The sequence below is a fragment of the Cetorhinus maximus genome, chromosome 11, assembly GCF_964194155.1.
Source record: "Cetorhinus maximus chromosome 11, sCetMax3.hap1.1, whole genome shotgun sequence".
Taxonomy (NCBI): domain Eukaryota; kingdom Metazoa; phylum Chordata; class Chondrichthyes; order Lamniformes; family Cetorhinidae; genus Cetorhinus; species Cetorhinus maximus.
Window position 1 is genome coordinate 117581587 of NC_135889.1, and position 25164 is coordinate 117606750.

General features: G+C 45.1%; 1 protein-coding gene across 1 annotated transcript; it reads left to right on the forward strand.

Annotated features, from left to right (window-relative positions):
• Positions 1-106: 106 nt before the first annotated feature.
• On the forward strand, positions 107-20561 carry tsn (translin). The gene is made up of 6 exons (XM_078552642.1): positions 107-295; positions 3903-3996; positions 6302-6398; positions 9738-9853; positions 16773-16852; positions 19944-20561. The coding sequence occupies exons 1-6, from the start codon at positions 215-217 to the stop codon at positions 20184-20186; spliced, it is 711 nt and encodes a 236-aa protein (XP_078408768.1). The 5' UTR covers positions 107-214; the 3' UTR covers positions 20187-20561.
• The last annotated feature ends 4603 nt before the right edge of the window (positions 20562-25164 follow it).

Sequence of the window (25164 nt, forward strand, 5' to 3'; positions counted from 1 at the left end):
TGCGCTTCGATTCTTTTTAAAAACGTTTTATTATTTTTTTAAAAAGGCAGTTTTCTGGATGGGCCATGTGTGCGACCAGCGGTAGAAAAGGACCCCGAGAGGGGCCCGTCGCATGTGGCCTGCCATCGTCGCCTCTGAGGAGGAGTTGCTTCTGTGGGCCGCTGGATAAACACGCGGGTTTATTTTTTTCCCTGCCTCCCGCCTCATTAGTGTTATGGTGGTGGTGATGATGTCGGTGACGGATTTGTTCAGCGTTATCCAGGGCTCCCTCACCGCGGACCAGGATGTGAGAGAGGTGGGTTTCCATGGCAACGCGGGGGGGGCCGGGGGGATAGTGGAAGAGACCCAGCCCCTGATTGGGAAACTCTGCAGCCAATGAGGGGGACAGCCAGTGTGGGCATAGCAAGATGCCACAGAGTGTGGGGTGGAGTTGAAGGATCAATACTGGCCTAGGAGGTTCTGGTGTGGGGAAAATTAACCCACCCTACTCATTGAAACATACAAAATTCTTAAAGGGCTCGATAGGGTCGATGCAGGAAGGATGTTTCCCTTGAAATAGATACAGAAAATGCTGGAAAACCTCAGCAGGTGCGGCGGCATCTGCGGAGAGAGAAACAAGAGTTAACATTTTGAGCCCGTGTGACTCTTCTTCAGAGCTGATACCCCCCTTGGCTGGGACAGCCTGGAACCAGGGGGCACAGTGTCAGAATAAGGGGTAGGCTGTTTAGGGCTGAGACGAGGAGGAATTTCTTCACGCAGAGGGTGGTGACTCTTTGGGGTTCTCTACACCGGAGGGCTGTGGACGCTCGGTCATTGAGTATGTTCAAGACAGAGATCGATAGATTTCTAGATAATAAGGACGTCAAGGGATATGGGGATATTGTGTGAAAATGGCATTGAGGTAGAAGAATGGCGGAGCAAGCTCGAGGGGCCAAATGACCCACTCCAGCTTAGGGCTGCCAACCCTACAGGTTTGGCCTGGAGTTTCCATGAATTGAAGGTCAATCTCCAGGACACTGCTGTGTGCAGCCCTGGAGAAAAATCGTTGGACGTTAAAAAAGATTGTTTTCTTTGAACATTTCCTTTCACCAGATATAAAATATTGAAAACGGTTGGGTGAATGCGGTGGTGTATCTTCTTTTAGAGTTAAAACAATTAACTAAACTAACAATAATGCGGTGGTGTAGGGGAAAGCTGTTTGGCTGACAGTCAAGCATCGTCTAATTGGGTAATGAATCCTTTGGCTTTCCAATTGGTGTAGGAAGACATTATGTCACAAAGATGGATGTGTTGGCTGACTGGAGCATAGGGGCAAGTCATGTGATTGAAGCTTCCAGGAATACATTAATCACAGTGGGTGACCCTATTGTGTGATTGAAAATCTTGAGTGGACTGGACAGAATAGATGAGGAAAAACTGTTCCTGCTGGTGGAAGGATTGAGAATAAGGGGGCGCAGATTTGAGGTAATTGAAAAAGAAGCAATAGAGACATGTGGCAAAACTTTTTCATATAATGAGTGTGGTTAAGATCTAGAATGCACTGTCTGAGAGTGTGGTGGAGGAAGGTTCAGTCAGTATTTTTAAAAGGGAATTAGGCTGTTATTTGAAAAAAGAATGTGCAAGGTTACAGGGAGAAGGCAGGGTAATGGCACTAGATGCATTGCTCATTTGGAGAGCTGTTGCAGAAATGACAGGCTGAATGGCCTCCTGTGCTATTACAATTCTGTGATTCTGAGTGGAGCTTGAACCCAGAACCTTCAGATTCAGAGACAGAGGCCAGGGGAGCTGCTGAGCCATGGCTGGCACTGCTAAATTTGAATATACCTCCAGTTCTCAGTGATAGATGAAGGGGGTTAATTGAAAGCACTGCCCAGTCTCTGGACTACGGGAATGAGTGACAAAAGTATTGTGCTCCCATACGTGCTCTGTATTGTCATGTTGACAAAAAGAAAGACTAGTATTTATATAGCGCCTTTCACAACCACCTGACATCCCAAAGCTCTTTACAGCCAATGAAGTACTTTGGAAGTGTGGCCACTGTTGTAACTGTTGCCCAGTTTATACACAACAAGCTCCCACAAACAGCAATTTGATAGTGACTAGATAATCTGTTTTAGTGATGTTGATTAAGGAATAGCAATTGGCTCCCCTGCTCTTCTTCAAAATAGTGCCATGGGATCTTTTACATCCACCTGAGAGGGCAGACTGGGTCATGGTTTAACATCTTATCTGAAAACCAGAACCTTTGATAATGCAGCACTCCCCCCAGTAGGGACATAGGACTTAGGAGCAGGAGGCAAATTAAGCTTTGCTTTTATCATTTGCTTTTAAGTTTTTTTTTTATTTCTTCAGAATGTCAGCATCGAGGCCAGAATTTATTGGCCATCCCTAATTGCCCTTGAGAAGGTAGTGATGAGTTGCCTCCTTGAAGCTCTGCAGTCCATGTGGTGTAGGTACACCCACAGTGCTGTTAGGGAGGCAGTCCCAGGATTTTGACCCAGCGACAGTGAAAGAACGATGATATAGTTCCAAGTTAGAATAGTGTGTGGCTTGGAGGGGAACTTGCAGGTGGTGGTGTTCCCATGCATCTGCTACCCTTGTCCTTCTAGGCGGTAGAAGTCGCGGGTTTGGAAGGTACTGTTGAAAGAGCTCTGGTGAGTAGCTGTAGCACATCTTGTAGATGGTATACACTGCTGCCACTGTGCTGTTGGAAGAGGGAGTGAATGTTTAAGGTGGTGCATGGAGTGAAAATCAAGCAGGCTGCTTTATGCTGGATGATGGTCAAGCTTCTTGAGTGTTGTTGGAGCTGCACTCATCCAGGTAAATGGAGAGTATTCCATCATACTTCTGCCTTAGGCCTTGTAGATGGTGGACAGACTTGGGGAATCAGGATGTGAGTTACTTACCGCAGGATTTCCAGCCACTCGCCTACTCTCGTAGCTAAAGTATTTATTTGGTTGGTCCAGTTAGGTTTCTGGTCAGTGGTCAATTCTCATGCGAAAAATGGCACTTTTTAAAAAAACTTGTTCATGGGATCCCTGGCTAGCGACCAGCATTTATTGCCCATCCTTAATTGCCTTTGTTCAGAGGGCATTTAAGAGTCAACCACATTGCTGTGGATCTGGAGTCACATGTAGGCCAGACCAGGTAAGAATGACAGATTTCCTCCCCTAAAGGACATAAGTAAACCAGATGGGTTTTTACAACAATTGATAATGGTCATCATCAGACTTTTTTTAATTCCAGATTTTTATTGGATTCAAATTTCAACACCTGCCATGGAGGGATTTGAACATGCATCCCCAGAGCATTACCCTGGGTCTCTGGAATACTAGTCAATGACAATGTCGTTGCCTCCCCTCCGACTCCCTCAATACTGCAGTGGGAGTGTGAACCTAGAATGTGTACTCAAATCTCTGAGGTGGGAATTGAAGTCACAATCTTCTGACTCTGAGGTGAAAATAATACCCACTGAGCCATGGTTATCACCTCAGTATAGGGATATTGAGTTTCCATAGAGAGTAAAGGGGAAAGGGTGGGATATTACCTTAACTGAACAGTAGACGTTCTCTGTTCAGGCGGGGCCAGGTTCCACTAAGTTGTGCCCATGCTGAAAAATCTATGTTCCTTTTGCATACTTTTTCAGCTACAGTCTAACTCAATGACAGCATGTCTGAAATATTGTGGGACGTCCAGTAATCCAGGGAGGATGATAAGGATGATCATAACATTTAGGAAAGCATGCACTGACATAGTCCTGTCCACAAGACATTTCGATGTCGTTTTTATAACACATCCACAAAATTGTTGCTCACTAAATGGTGGATTGTGTGGTCTTCCTTCATTTAACTCACTGCACTGCTGTACTCACCCCATTCTCTCGTTTCTCTTGGTGTTTATAGGAAATAAGAAAAGTCGTTCAAGGCCTCGAACAGACAGCTCGTGAGATTCTTACCCTGCTGCAGACTGTTCATCAGACGTCCGGCTTCAAAGACAGTAAGTATGAGGGAAAACATTTACACAGCTGAGGGAAAAGAGCAGGGGAGTGGAACTAATTGGATAGCTCGACCAAAGAACCTACACAGGTACGATGGGCCAAATGGCCTTATCCTCTGCTGCTGTAAGAGAAGAGGAAATCAGTGATGTGGTAGATTATTCTGGCTGTTTGTTTTTTTTTTTTATTTTGTTTTCTCATTTCGCTTCTGCCTTTGCATGTATGTTTCTTTCTGCCTGCCTCCTATTTTCTTCTCTGTATATGTTTCCTGGCCTCCTCAAAAAGTGTAAACATTAATCAGGTAGGGGAGTGGGACTAAGTGCATTGTACTGTTAGTGAGTGGGATGTGCCCAGTGGCTTTGCTGTTCTCTTCTGTGACTCCTGCCCAACAGACCTTATCAGTGGCTTTGTGAGACACTTGTGGCTCAGTTGATAGCACTCTCACCTTTCAATCACAAAGTTCCGGCTTCAAGCCCTACTCCAGGGCTTGAGCACAAAATCGAGGCTGACACTCCAGGGTAGTACTGAATGAGTGAACTCCGGAGTTCCAAAGAAGGGTCATACTGGACTCAAAACGTTAACTCTGTTTCTCTCTCCACAGATGCTGCCAGTCCTGCTGAGTTTTTCCAGCACTTTCTGTTTTTATTTCAGATCTCTAGCGTCTGCAGTAGTTTGCTTTTATTATAACCATTACACAGTGAATGGTGGACTGCACAAAGCAGTCCTTGCTTTTATAAAGCCCTCTGCAGGTTTTGAAGAGAGGAGAATTTATAAACTCCAAAATCATTGATAATCAAAACCAATCATGATCTTTTATGGTTTAGTGTTAAATATTTGAGGTATTGAGAAGATTTGTTTTTACTGAAGGCCCTGGCTGTACCCAGGAATGGGTCAGTGAAGGGCTGCCATTAAATTAAGTGCTTTTCACTTGTTTTCTCTTTCTTTATTCCCACCTTCCTCACAATGCTGTTAGTTTCCTCCAGCCTGTCATTGGGAAGACTGAAGCCATCATCATTAGCACCCACTGATAGACAAACTCCAAACCCTTGCCAATGATTCCATTAGTCACTGCCTTGGTTATACCATGACTCCGTAAGCTTGATGTTCTATTTAGTCCTGATCTGAGCTTCCAACCCCCAAATGCTCTCCATAATAAAGCCTACCTACTTCCACCTCTGTAATATTGCCTGTGTCCACCCCTACCCCAACTTGTCTGATGATGAAACCATCAACCATTGTCACTTTCAGCCTCAGTTACCCCAGTACACTCCTTGCCAGACTCTGAACTTCTTACCTTTTTCTTTATTCTTTCCTGGGATGGGGGTGTCACTGGCAAGGCCAGCATTTGTTGCCCACCTGATTGTCCTTGAACTGAGTGGCTTGCTCAGCCATTTCAGAGGGCAGTTAAGAGTCAACCACATCCCCCTTTAGCTCATTGCCCTTGGTTTTTTGTCTTATGCTTGTGGGAGGCACTTTCCTCTGGTAAAGTCACTGAATGAATGCTTGTTGTTCTGTCTCTGCATTCATGACTAGTTCAGCTTTACGATCAAACTGACCTGAGATTTGATGGTATTCCCCTCCTTTTCTTGCTCTTTAGAAAATGTAGGCAAGAAAATATTGCTGCGGGGTTGTGGGGGGTGGTGGGTGAGGGGGTTTGGGGGCGGGGTGGGGTGGGGTGGAGTGGGGTGGCGTGGCGTTGGGGGCGGGATTATCCTAGCTTCAAACCCAGAAATGATAGAATCGGAATATTGATCTGATAAGATTTCCTTCTCTTCCTGTGGTGAAGTGTGTGGCCCCGAATTGCCAACTCCCCACAGCGGTGCATTTGAGATAAGAATCTCCATGTGCAGAAAACTGCAGCCACAGAACCACTTCCAAGCACTCTGTAGCGTAGGGTGCTGTTACTCTCTCAAAAGCAACCCTTGGCAGTGGTTGTGGCTCTCAACCCAAAATTAGCGCAAGGAAAGAAAGAACAGCTCCTTTCACAACCTGAAAAGCTCTTTCGCAGCCATTGAAATACTTTTTGAAGCGTAGTTACTGTTGTAAAGTAGGAAAAGCGGCAGCCAATTTGCGCACAGCAAGATCCTACAAACAACAGTGTGTTCATGTGCAGTAATCTGCTTTTGTGATGTTGATTGAAGGATAAATATTGGTCCAGAACCCTGGAGAGAATTTCCCTGCTCTCCTTTGAAAGGTATGGCTTGGTGATGATGATGATTTTTTTTAGCCTTAACATGGTGAGAGGCCCTATTAATAAAGATCAATTTCAATCCAAGTCATTGATTGTTTCTTTTTTGTATGTGTTAGTACCAAGTAAGTGCCAGAAAGCACGTGAACATTTTAATGCCGTGAAGGTACATCTAGAGGAACTGAAGACCAAGTTCCCTCCAGACCAGTACTACAGGTTAGTGATTGAAATAATAATACAAGTGCTGGAAATGGAAATAAAAATAGGAAACCCACAAATATCTGTGAAGAGAAAAAAATGTTTTGGGCAAAGGCCTTTCATCTGAACTGAAGCATCAGACTTCTCCGAGGAATGTTTCTGGACACATCCAGTAGACTTGTTTGAAGTACATGCCTTTTGTTATGTAGGTACCCCCATCTTTCCTCTTCACAGATGTTGGCGGACTTCATTTCGTACTTTCAGCATTTCCTGTTTCTACCACAGATTATCATCGGTTTTAAAATTTCAACGGCTATTGTCTTTGCCACACAGAATGAACAGCTGTCCTCATCACCAGGATCATGGGCACCAATGCTTAACTTCATTCAGAATGGCTTCTCCTTAAAAATAGACCCTTATTCCTTCTCGAGGTGTGGCCGTCACTTTATTGCTCGTGTCTCCCGAGAAGATGCTGGTGAGCCACTCCCTTGTACCAGTGTACATGTTGTGCATTGTGGTGAGGCTGCAGTGCCCTGGGGTGATCACCACTTACCCTGTGGGGTTGATTTCAGAATGCTGGCTGCAATATGGAGAGAACATCACAATTCTTTTTTTTAATTCATTTATGGGACGTGGGCATTGCTGGCCAGACCAGCATTTATTGCCCATCCCTAATTGGATGACCAGAGATATCCAGGATACAATGAGAAGGAAAAGAGAGGCTTTTAGCAGGTACAAGGACAGGAAATCAGCGGAGGCATTAGTGGAGTACAGAAAGTGCAGGGTGGAGCTTAAGAAAGCAATTAGGAGAGCAAAGAGGGGATGTGAGAAAGCTCTGGCTGGTAAAAGTAGGGAAAATCCCAAGATATTCTATAAGTATATCAATGGGAAGAGAATAACCAGGGAAAGAGTAGGGACCAAGGGGGCAATCAGTGGGTGGAGCTAGAGGGCATTGGTAGAGTGTTGAACGAATACTTCACATCCATCTTCACCCAAGAGAATGAGGATGAAGGTATGGAACTCGGGGAGAGAGACTGTGAGGTTCTTGAGCAAATTGATATAGGGAGTGACAAGGTATTGGAGGTGTTGGCAGGCTTAAAAGTGGACAAATCTCCAGGTCAGGATGATTTGTGTCCCAGGCTGCTGAGGGAGGCAAGGGAGGAGATCGCAGGGGCTCTGACCCAAATCTTTAATTCCTCTCTGGCCACGGGGGAAGTGCCAGAGGACTGGAGAACAGCTAATGTGGTTCTGCTATTTAAGAAGGGTTGTAGAGATAAGCCAGGGAACTACAGACCAGTGAGTCTCACATCAGTGGTAGGGAAACTATTGAAGAAAATTCTGAAGGAGAGAATCTATCTCCACTTGGAGAGGCAAGGTTTGATCAGGGATAGACAGCATGGCTTGTCAGAGGGAGGTCATGCCTAACAAATTTGATTGAATTTTTTAAGGAGGAGGTGACCAGATATGTAGATGAGGGTAGTGCAGTTGGTGTAGTTTATATGGATTTCAGCAAAGCCTTTGACAAGGTCCCACCTGGAGACTTTTATAAAGAAGGCAAATGCACATGGGATACAGGGTAATTTGATAAGGTGGATTCAAAATTGGCTTAGTTGTAGGAGACAGAGGGTGATGACAGAAGGATGCTTTAGTGACTGGAAGCCAGTGTCCAGTGGCGTACCACAGGGATCTGTGCTGGATACCCTATTATTTGTCATTTATACAAACGACATAGATGACGATGTGGGGGATAGGATTAGTAAGTTTGCGGATGACACAAAGATTGGCAGGGTGGTTAACAGTGAGGTTGAGTGTCTTGGGCTACAGGAAGATATAGATGGGATGGTCAAATGGGCAGATAAGTGGCAGATGGAATTTAACCCTGAAAAGTGTGAGGTGATACACTTTGGAAGAAGTAATTCGACAAGGAAGTATTCAATGAACGGCATGACACTAGGAAGTTCTGAGGAACAAAAGGACTTTGGCGTGTGTGTCCATAGATCTCTGAAGGCGGAGGGGCATGTTAGTGGGGTGGTGAAAAAGGCATATGGGACACTTGCCTTTATCAATCGAGGCATAGATTACAAAAGTAGGGAAGTCATGTTGGAGTTGTATAGAACCTTGGTGAGGCCACAGCTGGAGTATTGTGTGCAGTTCTGGTCGCCACATTATAGGAAGGATGTGATTGCACTGGAGGAGGTGCAGAGGAGATTCACCAGGATGTTGCCTGGGCTGAAACCTTTAAGTTATGAAGAGAGGTTGGATAGACTTGGGTTGTTTTCGTTGTAGCAGAGAAGACTGAGGTGACCTGATCGATGTGTACAAGATTATGAGGGGCATGGACAAGGTGGATAGGGAGCAGCTGTTCCCCTTAGTTGAAGGGTCAGTCACAAGGGGACACAATTTCAAGGTGAGGGGCAGGAGGTTTAGGGGGATGAGAGGAAAAACTTGTTTACCCAGAGGGTGGTGACGGTCTGGAATGCGCTGCCTGGGAGGGTGGTGGAGGTGGGTTGCCTCACACCCTTTTAAAAAGTACCTGGATGAGCACTTGGCACGTCATAACATTCAAGGCTGTGGGCTAAGTGCTGGTAAATGGGATTAGGTGTGTAGTTCAGGTGTTTCTCACGTGTCGGTGCAGACTCGATGGGCTGAAGGGCTTCTTCTGCACTTTGAGATTCTGTGAATTGCCCTTGTTCAGAGGGCATTTAAGAGTCAACCACATTGCTGTGGATCTGGAGCCACATGTAGGTCAGACCAGGTAAGGACGGCAGATTTACCTTCCCTGTCGCTACGCAGACTGGAAATTGAGCCTGGTCTTGTCTGTCTTATTGTGGGCAGTGGGTGGACCAATGAACCATACTTGAGCCACAAGTTACTGCAGTTACTCAAATCAGTTCAAGAAGCTGGATCTATTTGGTTTAGGACTTAAAGGTTTATAAAATAGTGAAATTCTGCCTGGGTTTTGCACCTACTTGCAGATTATTCCAGTTTGACAGATTCGGAAGGACCGGAGATCATGGGTTTAAACTATGTAAGAGAGAGAATAGACCGGGTGTTGGGCAGTTCTCAATTCCCGAGGAACTAGTGAGTCTCTGAATGCTTTGCCGGCTGATAGGTTGGATGTTGACTCTCTGGAGCCTTTGACAGGGACAGTTTCCTGACTGGGACAGAAAGCATATCATATAGAAGACAAGTGGTTTCACAAACAGTGCATGGTCTCTATGATCTCCTGGATTGGTTTCAATTAACTGAAGAACTCGGGGAGGAATTTTCTAATGTCTGGTCATGATGCTGCAGTCATTGAGTGTGTGGTAGGCTCAATGGGTCAAATGTTTATCTGACTCGAATTTTGTTATGCAGGTTTAACGAGCACTGGAGGTTCGTGCTGCAACGCCTCATCTTCCTGGCAGCGTTCGTGGTCTATCTGGAGTCAGAAACCCTGGTGACTCGGGAAGCTGTTGCAGGAGTACTAGGAAGTGCGTTACGCTGCTGTTCCCTTATTTCTATTGCTGCTTTTGTTAAGTGCTGTAGATGTGAGACCACACTGCTCCATAAAACTCCTAGCCTGCAGAGCGAGGATCTGGATCAGGCCACCATTTCTGCCTCGTGTGCGTGGGTGCGAATGCATGCTGTGCCACCAAGCTGTAAGAAGTGGACTTGCCTGTGGTTATTCCCGATCTGGTCATTGCTGTTAGAAGGGAAGCTAAGCACGTTCCTGAAGGAACGTATTCATCACACAGCTTCCAGTTCCCTACTTTACCCCATTCTGATGTACCACTGTTATAACATGCGGTTGTGTTGTAGATTGCACTAATTCCTGCGATGTGGGGATTGTCCTATGAGGAATGATTGAATAGATTAGGCCTACATTCCCAAGAATTTAGAAGAATGAGAGGTGATCGTGTTGAAACATAAAATTCTTAAGGGACTTAATACAGTCGATGCTGGGAGGATGTTTGGCCTGGCTGGGGAATGAAGAATTTTGGTTCATATTCTCAAAATAAGGCGTTGGTCATTTAGGACTAAGATGAGGAGAATTTCTTCACTGAGGGTTGTGAATCTTTGTAACTCTCTACCACAGAGAGCGGTGTGTGCTCAGTCATTGAGCATAATCATGACCGAGATTGATAGATTTTTGGCCCCTAAGGGAATTGAGGGATATGGCAGAAAAGTTGAGGTTGATGATTAACCATTTGTGATCATAATGATTGGTGCAGCAGGCTCAAGGGGCGAATGACCTACTCCTCCTGTTTCTTATGTTGTCACGTACTAAATGTGATGCGAAGTTGCCTACATAACTGGCCAACCAAATGTGTGAAGTCTTTTCACCCTTCCACATCCCCCCTGCCCCACTCCAATTTCCTTCCCCCTCCCTTTGATGGCACTGGTACACGTTGGTCTTGAGTTTGGTGCATTCCGTTAACCATCCTTTTGTCATCTTGCTGAAGCAGGAACAGGCGTAGGCCATTCAGCCCCTTATGCCTGCTTCCCCCATTCATTATGATTCTGGGTGATCTGTATGCTAACCCTCTTCAGCTGTCTTGGCTTCATATCTCTTAATATCCTTGGCTAACAAAAATCTATCAATCTCTGATTTAAAATGAGCTCAGGTTTACTGTGAAAGTGCCATACTTCTGTGAAGAATAGGCTGGAGATGTTTTCTTGGGAACCAAAGAGACTAAAAGGAGATTTAATTGAGGTTAAAAAATTGAGGGGATAGAGTCGACAGGAAGAAGCTGTTTCTATTAGTAGAGAGGTCAATAGCTAGGGGGCATAGATTTGAAGGATTAGAGGGCAGTGGAGGTAGGGTCATTGAATATTTTACAGGGAGTAGACATGATAAGTGAAGATGAGGCCATAATCAGATCAGCCATGATCTTATCAAATGATGGAGCAGGCTCGAGGAGGCGAATGGCCTACTCCTTCTAATTCGTGTGCTCGTATGGGGGGAGTTGAGGAATTTTTTCACCCGGAGGGTGGTGGGGTTCTGCAACTCACTACCAGAAAGGGTGGTAGAGGCAGAAACCCTCATCACGTTAAGAAACACTTGAATATGTACGTGAGATGCCATAGCCTACAAGGCTACAGATCAAGAACTGGAAAATGTGATTAGGTAGGATAGCTCTTTTTTTTTTTACCCAGCATAGACAGAATGGGCCAAATGACCACCTCCTGTGCCATAAATTTGTTTCCTTTTGAAATCCATCACTACACACTTCTCTGCATTAATTTTCTTCTGCCATTAAAACACAGTATGAAACGTGCATCGCATTTCCGTGACAGATCAGTTTACCATTACATTGGACAGAGCCAAGAAAAGGACCAGGATCCATTCACAGTCTGTCACCGAGTTATTTGATCTGCAGCTGTAGTGTTGCCAGAGTTGTGCATCAATACTCAAGGTTGTCTCCTGGCCAGGGGCGGGGTCTAGGTGTCACGATTTGTGTGAGCACATGATCGGATGCGATTGTGGTAACTCTTCCCCCTTCCCATGATAGAAGAACCCATTGACACTCGCTCGTGACAAATGGCTACTAAAATGCAGTGGTCGGGTACAAAAATAATCAAAAAGACTATTGGAATGTTAGTCTTTCTATTGAGCTGGCAGAATATAAGGGAGGATTTTCACCCTTCCACACCCACCCCCTGCCCCACTCCATGTTTGGTCACAGCTGTACAAATTCCAGGTTAGACCACATCAGGAGTATTATGTTATCATTGGCTGTCCCTAAATTCCAGGATGATGTCTACTCAGGGTTGCGAGTTTGTGCCATGGGTCTTCGTGTGATTGAACTGGCTGGTTCTCAATCTGCAGATCATTAGGCACACAAGGCAGAACGTCTGACGAGGGAGTGGAATCCGCAATGCAGGATTTGATTTGTTTTCATTCCCTCTCTACCGCCGCTCCATCCCATCATTAAGATGTTGGGACTCAAAGCTTGATGGATAAGTTATCGCCATTTGTTAGCAAGCTCCTTCCAGTCATTAATATCAATGCTATTGCACTTCAAGGAGAGCTTCAGAGAGTCTTTGATGTGTTTTCTTTGTCCTCTCCTGGAATGCTGGCCATTTGAGAGTTGAGAAAACAGATTTTTGGCCATCCATCACCATGGATTTTTCAGGAGTTGCCTGAATGCTTGTGGAGTTGGCTTCAAGAAGGAGTGTTTGTTCAATGGTCCTCCCATTGGGTCTGCTGTATGCTGCGGAGGCAGTGCTGATGGAATTTCTCGAGTGCTCTTGTGTCTCACTGCAGGAGTGTGGTGACGACAACTGCTCCGTACACGAGGACTCTTGTTGACTTGCGGGGGTCTTTGTTGTCAAACGCTCGCTGCCGTAGTTTGTAGAAGGCTGAGATGGCGCAGCTGATCCGGTGTTGGATCTCCTCGTCTATGGTGGCCCTTTGAGACACGTTGCTACCAAGGTATGGGAAATGCTCAACATATTCCAGAGTCTCTCCTTCAACATATATGGGAGGTGGAATATTTGGCTGACCAGCTGTGGGTTGTTATGAGTTTTATTTGACAACATTCAAGGACAGTGAGAGCGGCTTGCAAACGTGGCGCAGAGTGGGCAATGGCACTGCAGTCATCCACAAACTGTAGATCGTGTGTGTCTATGGTGGTCAGTTTAGCTTTAGCACGGAGGCGAGTGAGGTTAATGGGTTTTCCATTTAGACAGTATGTAATGCTGGCACCAGTGAGCAGTTGATTATTGATGAGATGAATAGCCACTGTCAGGTAGATTGTTAATATTATGGGGCTATCACACAGCCTTGCTTGACCCCAGTCCAGATTTTGAAGGTATCTGTTTCAGATCTCCCACTCAAGACAGTTGCAGTCATATCATCATGAAACAGTTACAGGATTGCGATGAGTTTCTTGGACATCCAAGTCTTTGGAGCACATTGCACAGAGCCTCATGATTTATTGGGTCAAATGCTTTGGTCAGGTCGATGAATGAGATGAAGAGTTTGTGGTGTTCTCAATATTTTTCTTGGATTTATCTGGCAGCAGAGACCATGTCTGAGGTTCCCCTGGAAGGTCTAAAGCCACATAGTGTCTCTGGGATGATTTCCTCAGCCACAGGAAGTAGGTGATTCAGGAGAATGTGTCAGGATTTACCCTGCTATGGACAAGAGGGAAATTTCCATCATACGATTAATCTCCCTTCTTGAATTGTCGCATTCCTGAAGTTGAGGGGGGAGGGCGGATTGGGGGTGTGGGGTGAGTTCTTCCCCCCCCCAAATTTGTAGGATGAGTGCATGGAGTCTTGATGTGAACAAAAGCCCACCCAAAAAGCCAAGAGGACCTCAGCTGGAATACTTCAGGCTGCAGAATTTTTTTGTTATGCTAGGGGGGCATATTCTGAAAATTAGAGTCATATGTTTCAGGAATGAATTTGGGAAACACTTTCCTCACACAAAGGGTGGTAGAAGTTTGGAAAATCTCTTACGCAAGATGGTGGATCAATTGTAAATTTTAAATTTGAGATTGATAGATTTTTGTTAACCAAAGTATTAAGAGATATGGGGCAAAGGTGAGTATATGGAGTTCGGTCACAGATCTCACTGAATGGCGGAACAGGCTCGAGGCGCTAAATGTTGTCCTCCTGCTCCAGTGTTCGTATCATCCTAGACCTTGGTACGGTTCTGAACACCACCTAAGAAAGGATATAGTGGCCTTTCTGAAGGAGCGCAGATTCACCAGAGTGTTACCAGTGTTCCAAGTACTAAATTAGGAGGAGACATTACATAAGCTGATATGACTGGAGTACAGAAAGATAAAGGGTAGTTTAATTGAGGTTTATGCAATTTTGAAAGGAATTGATGGGATAAATAGAGAAGCATCTCTGTTGTTAGAGGAGTTCAGGACAAGAGGACATGGCTTAAAATCAGAGCAAGGCCATTCAGGAGAGAAGTTAGGAAACACTTCTTAGAAACAAAGATTGGATGTTGAGCAGCATTACCATCACTGAATCCCCACCATCAACACGTTGGGAATTTCCATTGATCAGAAACTGAACTGGACCAGCCAGATAAATGCTATGGCTGCAGGGTCGGTTCAGAGGCTGGGAATTCTGAGTAACTCACCACCTGATTCTCCAAAGCTTGCCCACCATCTACAAGGCACAAGTCAAGAGTGTGATGGAACGCTTTCCACTTTCCTGGATCAGTACAGCTCCAACAACATGCGGGAGGCTCAACACCATCCAGGACAAAGCAGCCTGCTTTATTAGCACCCCATCCACCACCTTAAACATTCACTTGCTCCACCACCAACGCACAGTAGGAACAGTGTGCAACATCTACAAGATGCACGGCAGCAACTCACCAAGGCTCATTCGACAGCACCTTCCACACCTGTGACCTCTACCATCTAGAAGGACAAGGACAGCAGATGCATGGGAACACCACCACCTGGAAGGACCACCATCCCCTCCCCCACTCCCATACCACGTCACACACTATCCTAAGTTGGAACTATATATCTGCATTCTTTCACTGTCGCTGGGTCCAAATCCTGGAACTGCCTCCCCAACAGCACTGTGGGTGTTCCTACATCTTGTGAACTCCAGTGGTTCAAGAAACAAAGGCTCACCATGTTCTTGAGGGAAATTTGGGGTGGATGTGGGTGCCAAATATCTATGGTGCAGAAGGGGGCCAGATGGTCCATTGTGTCCTTGCTGGCTAAAAGTGTACGCAGCTGTGGCCCAACTAGTGTTTTATACAGTTCTAGCCTAGCCCCCCCTACTATAATGTTCTATTCCTTGGTCAGTAAAGGAAAGTACCCCCCTGCTTTTTTAACCACCTTACCTATCTGTTTCACTACCTTCTGGGATCTGTGGACGTGAATTTGGTTGGTGGAATTTCATGCCCCCTCTCGAGGTATGTTTGGAGGTAGGGAGGGCATTTGATCAGGCGCAAGTGCCCTGTCACCTTCCCACCTCTGCCAAAATTAAATCTGGAGAGGGAAGGCCTCTGGTCCTTTGTTCCTATTCCCGTCCCACTGCCAGTGGAAGCTAAGTGGCCAATTAATAACTACCGAAGGGCCTCATCTTGCTGCCGCTAGTATTAACTCAGTCAGGGGTGTGGGGGTTGCCCTGATCAAGAGACTCGGGGCGGTGGGGGGGGGGGGGGGGGGGGGGGAGTGGGGGGTGGTGGCTGCAGCCCATTGTGAGCCATCCTGCAGCCCTCACTGCCAACCCCCCTACACCCCCTCCTCTCCCACCATTACTTACCTGTAACCTGGGTCGCTCTTCAATCCTGGGTCTGCGATGAGCGTCATTCCGGCAGCTGCTGCTGCGTAAAAGAGCTGCCAGCCTCTGATTGGCCAGCAGCTCTCCTTAGCTGGGGCTCCCGCTCCCCTGGGTTTTTTGTCACTCACTAGGCCAGCATTTATTGCCCTTGAGAAAGTGGTGGTGAGCTGCCTTCTTGAACTGCTGCATTCCCTGTGGTGTAGGTACACCCACAGTGCTGTTAGGGAGGGAGTCCCACAATTTTGACACAGCGACAGTGATATATTTCCAAGTCAGGATGTTGTGTGGCTTGGAGGGGAACTTGCAGGTGGTGTTCCCATGTGTCTGCTGCCCTTGACCTTCTAGATGGTAGAGGTTGGGGCTTTGGAAGGTGCTGTCAAAGGAGTCTTGGTGGGTTGCTGCAATGCATCTTGTAGATGGTACACACTGCTGCTACTGTGTGTCAGTGGTGGAGGGAGTGAATGTTTAAGGTGGTGGACGGGCTGCCAATCAAGTCGGTTGCTTTGTCCTGGATGGTGTCGAGCTGCTTGAGTGTGGGAGCTGCACTCACCCAGGCAAGTGGAGAGTATTCCATCACACTCTTGACTTGTGCTTTGTAGATGGTGGACAGGCTCTGGGGAGTTGGGGTGGGGTGGGGGGTGAGTTACTCACTGCATAATTCCCAGCCTCTGATCTGGCCTTGTAGCCAATTTCTTTCCTTAGAGCAGCCAAAGTTAAGGGAAGGTTTAATGGATATAATTAAAATCAAGAGGGATTTTGATGGAGAAAATATCAGTTACCAGAGGTCACAGATTAGCGACTAGCAAAATAAAGGGGGAGAGGAGGAGACATTTTTTACACAGTGAATTGTTATGAACTGGAATGTGCTGCTTAAAAACGTAGTGAAAGCAGATTCAATAGCAACTTTCAAAAAGGGAATTGGATAAATACTTGAAAGGGAAAACGTTGTGGGAAAGGCCAGGTGAATGAGATAAATTGGATAGTTCTTTCAAAGAGTCAACATATGCACAATGGGCCTAATGGCCTCCTTCTATGCTGTACCATTCTGTGCATTGTATTATTTACCTGGACTGTTTAACTGACTGAAGGTACACCTGCCATGCCTAATTTTAACCTTTTTTCCTTGGGGCTGTGATGCAGTTGAAGTACACCGAGACAAAGGATTTCATCTCGATATTGAGGACTACCTTTCAGGACTGCTGATCCTAGCTAATGAACTGGTAAGACACAGTAATGATTGATGGAATGCCATCTGAAGGCAGACGGATCAGTAGAGCAAATGATTGTGCTGCTGGTGAGATTGAATTTTTACACAAATCACCGAGGGTCGCAGATAGCTTGTACGACAATATTGTTCTCCACAAACATTGTATGGCAACCGTAGAAACCCCTTGATTAGACTGCAGCTTGTAACTCACTGCTGGGTATCTGGTACTCCGTAAGTAAACCATCTCAACCTATCAGTCGGATTCCAGTCCGTAAATGATGCCCAAAATAAGTGCTGGTAATGAACGTTCATTTAACGCGCTAATGCACTGGTTAGGTTGGAGTGTAATTGGTGATTAAGGAATCATTAGAAAATAGTCAAATATTCACACAAATCTGTGTTAATCTATAATTAAATCATTCAAATTAGATCACAAAAACAAACTCCTCGAGGTCACTCTTCATTTTGATTGTGAAAATTAACACTCCTGGATATTTGTTAATAAAATATAGGATGAGAGGAATTATTACATTAGAGTTTTACTGAAGACTACCTGCTTTCTGTTGTCAGTTCACCTTATACATCACTTTAATACTCCCTTTGTCCATCGGGAACTTGGTGCGGAGGGTATTGCACGTGGCGGATCTAGGCAATAGGTTGTTAAGCCAATTCATGAACTTTAGGTCTGCCTGTAATTTCTGCAGCCTGGAAGAGTCTGTGTTTCACATCCACATAGGATGTGTGAGGTTACAGTTCCTCTTTCATTATCTGAGGTGGCTGCTCTTCAGTTTCTGACTGTGCTTCAGTCCCACCCTCCTGATCTTTGGCCACCCGGTGTGGAGAGGAGCCAGCAGATTGGGAGACTTCCTCATGGGATTGCTCCTGGGCCTGGCCAAGGTGGCTATCCATAGGTCCAGGAAGCAAGTGGTCAGGGGGGGGTCTCTCAGCCCGACCCCCTATCTCTCTCTACCACATCTGTGTCCACGCCCAGATGTCCCTGGAGAGGGACATGGGATATCATAAGATCATAAGATATAGAAGCACATTTGGCCCGTTGAACTTGCTCCACCATTCAATAAGATGATGGCTGATCTGATTCAGGCCTTAACTCCACTTTCTTGCCTGTCCCTCATGACTCTCGACTCCCTTGTAGTTCAAAAATCTAACTCTGCCTTGAATATATTCAATGACCCAGCCCCCACTGCTCTTTTGGAAAGAGAATTCCACAGATGAACGACCCTCTGAGAGAAGAAATTCCTCCTCATCTCTACCTTAAAATGGAAGGCCCCTTATTTTTAAACCGCATCCCCTAGTTCTAGACTTCCCCATGAGGGGAAACATCCTCTCAGCATCCACCCTGACAAGTCCCCTCAGAATTGTATATATTTCAATAAAATCACCTCTCATTCTTCTAAACTCCAATGAGTCCAGGCCCAACCTGCTCAATCTTTCCTCATAAGACAACCCCTTCATTCCAGGAATCACCTTAGTGTCCACTGGTATGCTTCAGGCTTTCCCCAATCAGTGGGCACCAGGGGAACTGGACTGGACTGCATCATCATCATCACCCCTGGGAATGTCACTTTTAACCTGATTAAAAGTTTCCTTTAAAGGTTTTATTTTTCATTTACAGTAGATCAGTAGTGCCTTTTTCACAAGGGGCATTTAGCTCCTAGTTATTGATGAGCTTCTGGTTGGATCAAAAAGGCATATTACTTTAATCCGTGGGGGGGGCAACAATTAGCCTCTATATTACTGAACCAGGGAATTGGAGAAATTGGACAGGATCCTTGCTGCCAATTACTGCACAGTGACTCGTGGAAAATGTATGTGAATCTCCAATTGCTTCCTTGTGATCTCTTAATCATCAATTACACGCCATCTAATCACTGTGTTAAATGAATGTTAACCAGGACTTGCTTCAAATGTAACAGTAATTATTTTGTTTGCTGTTCCCTTGGAGTTTTCACTTGCACTCGATCCAATCCCTGGTCAAAAGTGCATGTGCTGGGCTTCTCTCTTGGACGTACAGTTGGGGAGGGTGTGTATGAGCATGACCCACGGGTGAGATTCCTTTTAGATTGTCTAGTCTCCCCAAGGAGAGAGTGTCTATCCAGATAGCACTTCACACTGCTTGGCATTCAGAGTGAAGTCAATGTTAGACTAGGGAAGGAGGAATATTGGCCAGAATTCCTACTGCATAATTATGACCTCTGCTAGAGAAGTGCTTATACGTGAATGTGATGTGAGAAATGGACTGGACTCAGCTACAATGGAATAATAGACCAAAACAAGCCATTCGGCCCAACTGGTCCATTCTGTGTTTATGCTCCATATGAGCCTCCTCTCACATATCTTTCTAATTCTTTCTCCCTCATGTGCTTGTCTGGCTTGCCTTAAATGTACCTATCTTATTCACCTCAACCACTCCTTGTAGCTTGAGTTCCACATTCTAACCACTCTGTGGATAAAGAAGTTTCTTCTGAATTCCCCAATTGGATTTATTTGTGACTATCTATTACCGATGGATCCCTAGTTCTGGTTTCACCTACAAGTCTACATATCTTTCCAACACTTTCCCAATTACCCCCTTCATAATCTTAAAGACCTCTATCAATTCACCCCTCCGACTTCTCTTTGACAGAGTCAAGAGTCTGTTCAGTTTTGTTGGTAACCATTGCCAACATTTGCATGTGAATCATGGTCCCCGGGAAATGATTGATCTTCATGGATAAGGAAATTCCTGGTGGGAAATCTCCAGAGCAAGAGTGGGGAGAGGGTTTGGTTGCTTGGCCACATGGGCGAGGAACCGGAGAACAGCTCATTCCTTCACACCCCCTCTCTCCCCCTGCCCTCCCGCCCAAATGCTATTCCGCCCCCATCTTACTATTGTCCCTGCCAATCCAATGGAGAACATTGGTAAAAGGGGGGGGGGGGGGGGGGAAGCGGAAAACGTTGGTAATGGGTTGGGGGGGGGAAGTATTGGTGGTGTGGGGGCGGCAGAAAAGAGGAGGTTAACTGGAGGGGTGATAAGTATGTCGGTTGCCGCCAGCTCTTGTAATAACGTAATGTTTCCCGTTCCCTTCCTGCTCGCCACCGGGTAGTCGAGGCTCGCTTTGAACAGCGTCACCGCCGGCGACTACTCCCGGCCCCTCCGAATCTCCTCCTTTATCAACGAGCTGGATTCTGGATTCCGCCTGCTCAACCTGAAGAACGACTCCCTGCGGAAGCGCTACGATGGCCTGAAGTACGACGTGAAAAAGATAGAGGAAGTGGTGTACGACCTGTCAATACGGGGGCTAGGGAAAGGAGACGCACCCACCGAGGGCAAAGTGGCGGAAAAATAACTTTTGGTGGGGAGGTGCGGGGTCGTTGAAGGAGGTAAATTAGTTACTGACAGACATTGTTTGCAATGTAACTATGGTGATGGAGACAGGCAAGGTGTTGGCTATAATGTTGGCATGGGGGAAGGGAATGAAATTATCCCACATTGCTGCAATCTTGTGTTTAAGAGGTTTAATTTCCCTCTGTGTTAAGGGGGGTTGTGGGCAGCCTTATTTTCTTCAAGAGAAAAATCCATGCCACTAATTATTTCAAGTGGTGAGCTTTCCTGCACATGTACAATACATCCCACCCTTGTCACTCAAGTTGTGCTCAGCCCATTTAACTTTAGACTAGGCCTTTTATGTACTGCAAATGGAATAAACCAAAATATAGAGGTATGCTTGTGGTCTTATTTTTGGGTGGTGCAGTTTGTGGGAGTGGGGCAGGGGCGGGAGGGGCAGGAAAGAAGATTCCATAGAACGATACAGCACAGGAGGCGGCCATTTGGCTCATTGTGCCTGTGCCCAGATTTGTGATTTGAATTCTGAGTTGGACGAATGGGAGATGTGAAGGAATGCTGACGATAGGGGAGGCAATGGTGCAGTGGTATTGTTGCTGGACTAGTAATCCAGCAACCTAAGCTAATGCTCTGGGGAACCGGGTTCAAATCCAGCCACTGCAGATGGTGGAGTTTGAATCCAATACAAATCTGGAATTAAAAGTCTAATGATGAAACCATTGTTGTAAAAACCCATCTGGGCACTAATGCCCTTTTAGGGAAGGAAGGAAATCTGCTGTCCTTACCTGGCCTGGCTTACATGTGACTCCAGACCTGTGGTTGACTCTTAAATCCCCTCTGAAGGAGGCAATTGGGAATGGACAATATGAATTTAAAAAAAGTGAACGGGGAAAAAACTCCAGTATATTACCCCAGGTTAACTGGGGAGTAGGTACAAAGGGGGCCCTGGGGGCAACCTAGTAAAAAGCAAACTTTGGAGTGACATTAGGAAACTCCTCACAGAGGCAGGTAGTGGTAATCTAGTAATCCAGAAGCCCAGGCTTTAGGGTAGAATCAAAGTTGTCTGGTGGAAGTTAAACTTAAGATTTAAAAAATAAAGTGAAACTTAAAAAAAAAAAATCAGGTTCACTAATGAAAGAAATCTGCCATCCTTACCTGGTCTGGCCTACATATGACTATAGACCCACAGCAACTGCCCTTAAGGGCAATTAGGGATGGGCAACAAAGGCTGCCCTTGCCAATGATGCCCACTTCTCATGAAAGAATTTAAAAAAAAACACACAGTAATCAATAGGTGGACTGGCCTTCAGGTAGAGTAGTAGAGACAATAACTCTGGAGTTATTTGAGGGGCAGTTAGATGTGCCAGTGGGGAGTACTGTAGAGGGTACTGAAGCAAGTTGGGCTGAATGGCTTCCTTGATTATTTTGTGACTCTGTACAGTAACTAGAGCTGGAGTGGTAATGTTCCACCATAAGAGGGCTCTGTCCTCCCACAGTGTCGCAGTGCCAATTCATTAACAAGTTTACTGTCATATTTATTTCCACACTTTTCCTCTGACTCCCTCCTTATTTTCTCAGCTCCTGCCCTTGACAATAATGCCTCTCCACTCTGTTTATGATCCCAGACATAATGGATCGATCATTCAAGTGGCAGAGAGGGCCCTCAGTGTTCTAAATTTCTGTGTTTAGGCTGATATCTGAATTTTGCTTTTATAAATAAAAGCGTAAAATACAAAAGCAAGAAAGTCATGCTATAACACAGGTTGAGCCTCAGCTGATGTATTGCCAAATTCTGAACACTACACCGAGGAAGAATGTGAAGGTTTGGAGAGTATATTTACCGAAAAAGGTACCAGAGATGGGGGATTTTCAGTTACATGGAGAGACTGAAGAAGCTGGGATTGTTCCCCTTGGAGCAGAGAAGTTTGAGAGATTTTATAGAGGTGTTTGAAAGCATGAAGGCCTACGATAGAGTAAACTAGGAGAAGCTTCTTCCAGTGGCAGCAGCGTCAGTAACCAGACGACACAGATTTAAGATAATTGGCAAAAGAACCAGAGGGGAAATGCGGAGTTCGTTTTTTAATGCGTTGAGTTATGATCTGGAATGCACAGCCTGAAATGGAAGTGGAAGCAAATTCAATAGTAACTTTCAAAAAGTATTGCATATATACTTTTAACGGGCAAAAGTAGCAGGGCACAGTGGGTCTAACTGGGTAGCTTTTTCAAATAGCCCTCACAGGCATGATGGGCTGAATGGCCTCCTTCTGTCCTGCAAGAACCCCTCATTCATAGTATGATATTGAATTGTAGGGAACACTAAGGTGATTGGCCTCAATAAAAAAGAAAGTCTTGCGTTTATTGACAATCTGCGGGGTTACTGAAAACTTGTATCTATGAAGAAAACATCTCTGCATGTTCTTTAGAATTGTGTTTTAATTATTATAAGATGCACAATAATACACTATACACACCTCAGTAACATCCGGTCCAAGTTTTAAATTGTAAGGAATTACCTACAGTTATGCTACAAAAAACATTCCAGAGGGGGAAAAAAAATTTACAAAGTTAAAACACAGTTCACAAGTTGGTTTCTCACAAGTCTTGAGGCTTCAGGACTAAGTATGTGCAATTATCTTCACTACAAAACAACAGCCTGAATCTTTGCTTGTAACTTTGTAGGTGGCATTATGGTTTGTCTAAAAAGGGGCCAGGTAACGATGTAGCCACAATCCAGACACTGACAGGCTGTCAAGGATGGAAAGATGGTCCATTTGGTGTCTTTCAAAGAATGGATATACAATAAGGTGGCCTACCTAGCAAGTACCTAAAATACAGACTGTAATGTGCTCTATTTTAAAAATACATCACTAGTAATCTCCGCGGGTGTAACACATTTATTTGAGTTGGAGGATACACAGGTTCATGAGTGAAATGTGGTTATGTAAACAATACGGCCACAGACCAAGGCGGTTAGATGGAGTCAAGATGCGGAACAGCCATGGTCTAATTGAATGGCAGCCAGGACAGGCTCGAGGTGCTGAATGGCCTCCTCCTGTTCCTGTGTTCCTTAAAACATGTAGAAAGAAGTTTTCGACATGCTCTTAGAGACTGTATTCAAAATTTTATATTGTTTCCTTTTGAGACAATCAGGAACTTTATTTTTCCTGGGATAGTTTTGTAACAGCCACACACTATCAGATAGTTGTTTGTTTAGCTGTTAGCTGTGGCTCGGAGAGCTGAATCCCACCTCTGAATCAGAAGACATGGATTCAAGTACCACTCCAGAGGCTTGAGCATAAAACGTAAGCTGACATTTCAAGGTAGTGCTATTCTTTCAGGTGAAATGTTAAACCGAGGCACCGTCTGCCCTCTGAGGTGGATGTAAAAGGTCCCATGGCACTATTTAGAAGAAGAGCAGTAGAGTGCTTCCTGGTGTCCTGTCCAACATTTATCCCTCAAATGACACCACTAAATATAGATTATCTGGTCATTATCGCATTGCTGTTTGTGGGATCTTGCTGTGCACAAATTTGGCTGCCGCTTTCCCACATTGCAACATTGACTATACTTCAAAAGTACTTCATCGCTTGCAAAGCCCTTTGAGACGTGTTGAGGTTGTGAAAGATGCAACACAAGTACATGTCTTTCTATTTTTCCTCCTCTATTGTTTTCCGAGCTGTTTGGCCTCCAATGGTTTTGGAGGGGGGAGGCACACAGGTAATGTTCCTACTAAGTTGTGTGGGTGTGCGGCCACGCAAAAAAATTTAACCTGCGCTATTAAAAAAATAGGTCCGTGCACAACGACTGAATTTTAAAGGGAGCATTGCACTCAGGTTATCCCATTTTCCATTATTTATTTCTCTAACTTATTGCTGAAAAGAGAGACATGTTGCTGAAGTTTTTCAACTTGCACTCATCAGGACAAACACAAGAATGCCAAATTTCAAACGATCACAACAATTTATACTACAGGAGAAAAGGGTGCTGATTGGTTGGCAACTTCTATTGGCCCAGGTGTTGCCATAGAGAAAGCAACTATTAGGGAACTATAGGCTCCCCAAGCTCCCGGGTAATTCATAGAAAGCATAAGGCTTTTTTGACAACATTTCCACATTGATACTGTATTTGCATCCAATTTGTGATTGGCAGGTCTTTCGCACGACAGGTTTTTGACTAGGTTCTCTAAGTTTCTAAAGTGGAAATTGGATACCAGAATACTTAAGTTGAGATAAAAGCAAAGAACTGTGGATGTTGGAAATCCAAAACAAAAACAAAAATACCTGGAAAAACTCAGCAGGTCTGGCAGCATCTGTTGAAGGGTCATGAGGACTCGAAACGTCAACTGTGCTCCTTTCCACCGATGCTGCCAGACCTTGAGTTTTTCCAGGTATTTTTGTTTTTGTTACTTAAGTTGAGACATGTTTTAAAAAATTTTCCCCCTTCCATTGAGTTCTGTATCACACAACGTGCACAGATTAGCTCATTCAGTGAATTTTAATCCTCAGCAAAGAAGTCAAGGTATGATCTCATCCCGTATCCCATCTGGCAGAGACAGAGGTAGAAATTCACCTTGAGCAATAGTACAAAGACTGACATTTATATACAGCTTTCCACAACCTAAGGATGCCCCCATGCACTTTACAGCCAGTAAAGTGAGGGCAGATGGTGATATAGCAGTAATGTTAGGGATTTGTGGTAATACTAGGAATCCACAGGCCCAGCCTAATGCTCTGGAGGCTGTGGTTCAAATCCCACCACGGCAGCTGGTGGAATTTAAATTCAATTAATAAATCTGGAATATAAAGCTAGTCTCAGTGATGGTGACAATGACAACTATCATTGATTGTTGTAAAACGCACATCTGGTTTACTAATGCCCCTTTAGGGAAGGAAATCTGCCATCCTTCTCTGGTCTGACCGACATGTGCCTCCAGACCATAAGACATAGGAGCAGAAATTAGGCCATTCGGCCCATCGAGTCTG

Coding starts and splice junctions, on each gene's coding strand:
- tsn (XM_078552642.1), top strand. CDS start 215: ATGGTGGTGGTGATGATGTCGGTGACGGATTTGTTCAGCGTTATCCAG. Junction 6,399..9,737: donor CCTCCAGACCAGTACTACAG/GTTAGTGATTGA, acceptor TTTGTTATGCAG/GTTTAACGAGCACTGGAGGT. Junction 16,853..19,943: donor TGATCCTAGCTAATGAACTG/GTAAGACACAGT, acceptor GCCACCGGGTAG/TCGAGGCTCGCTTTGAACAG.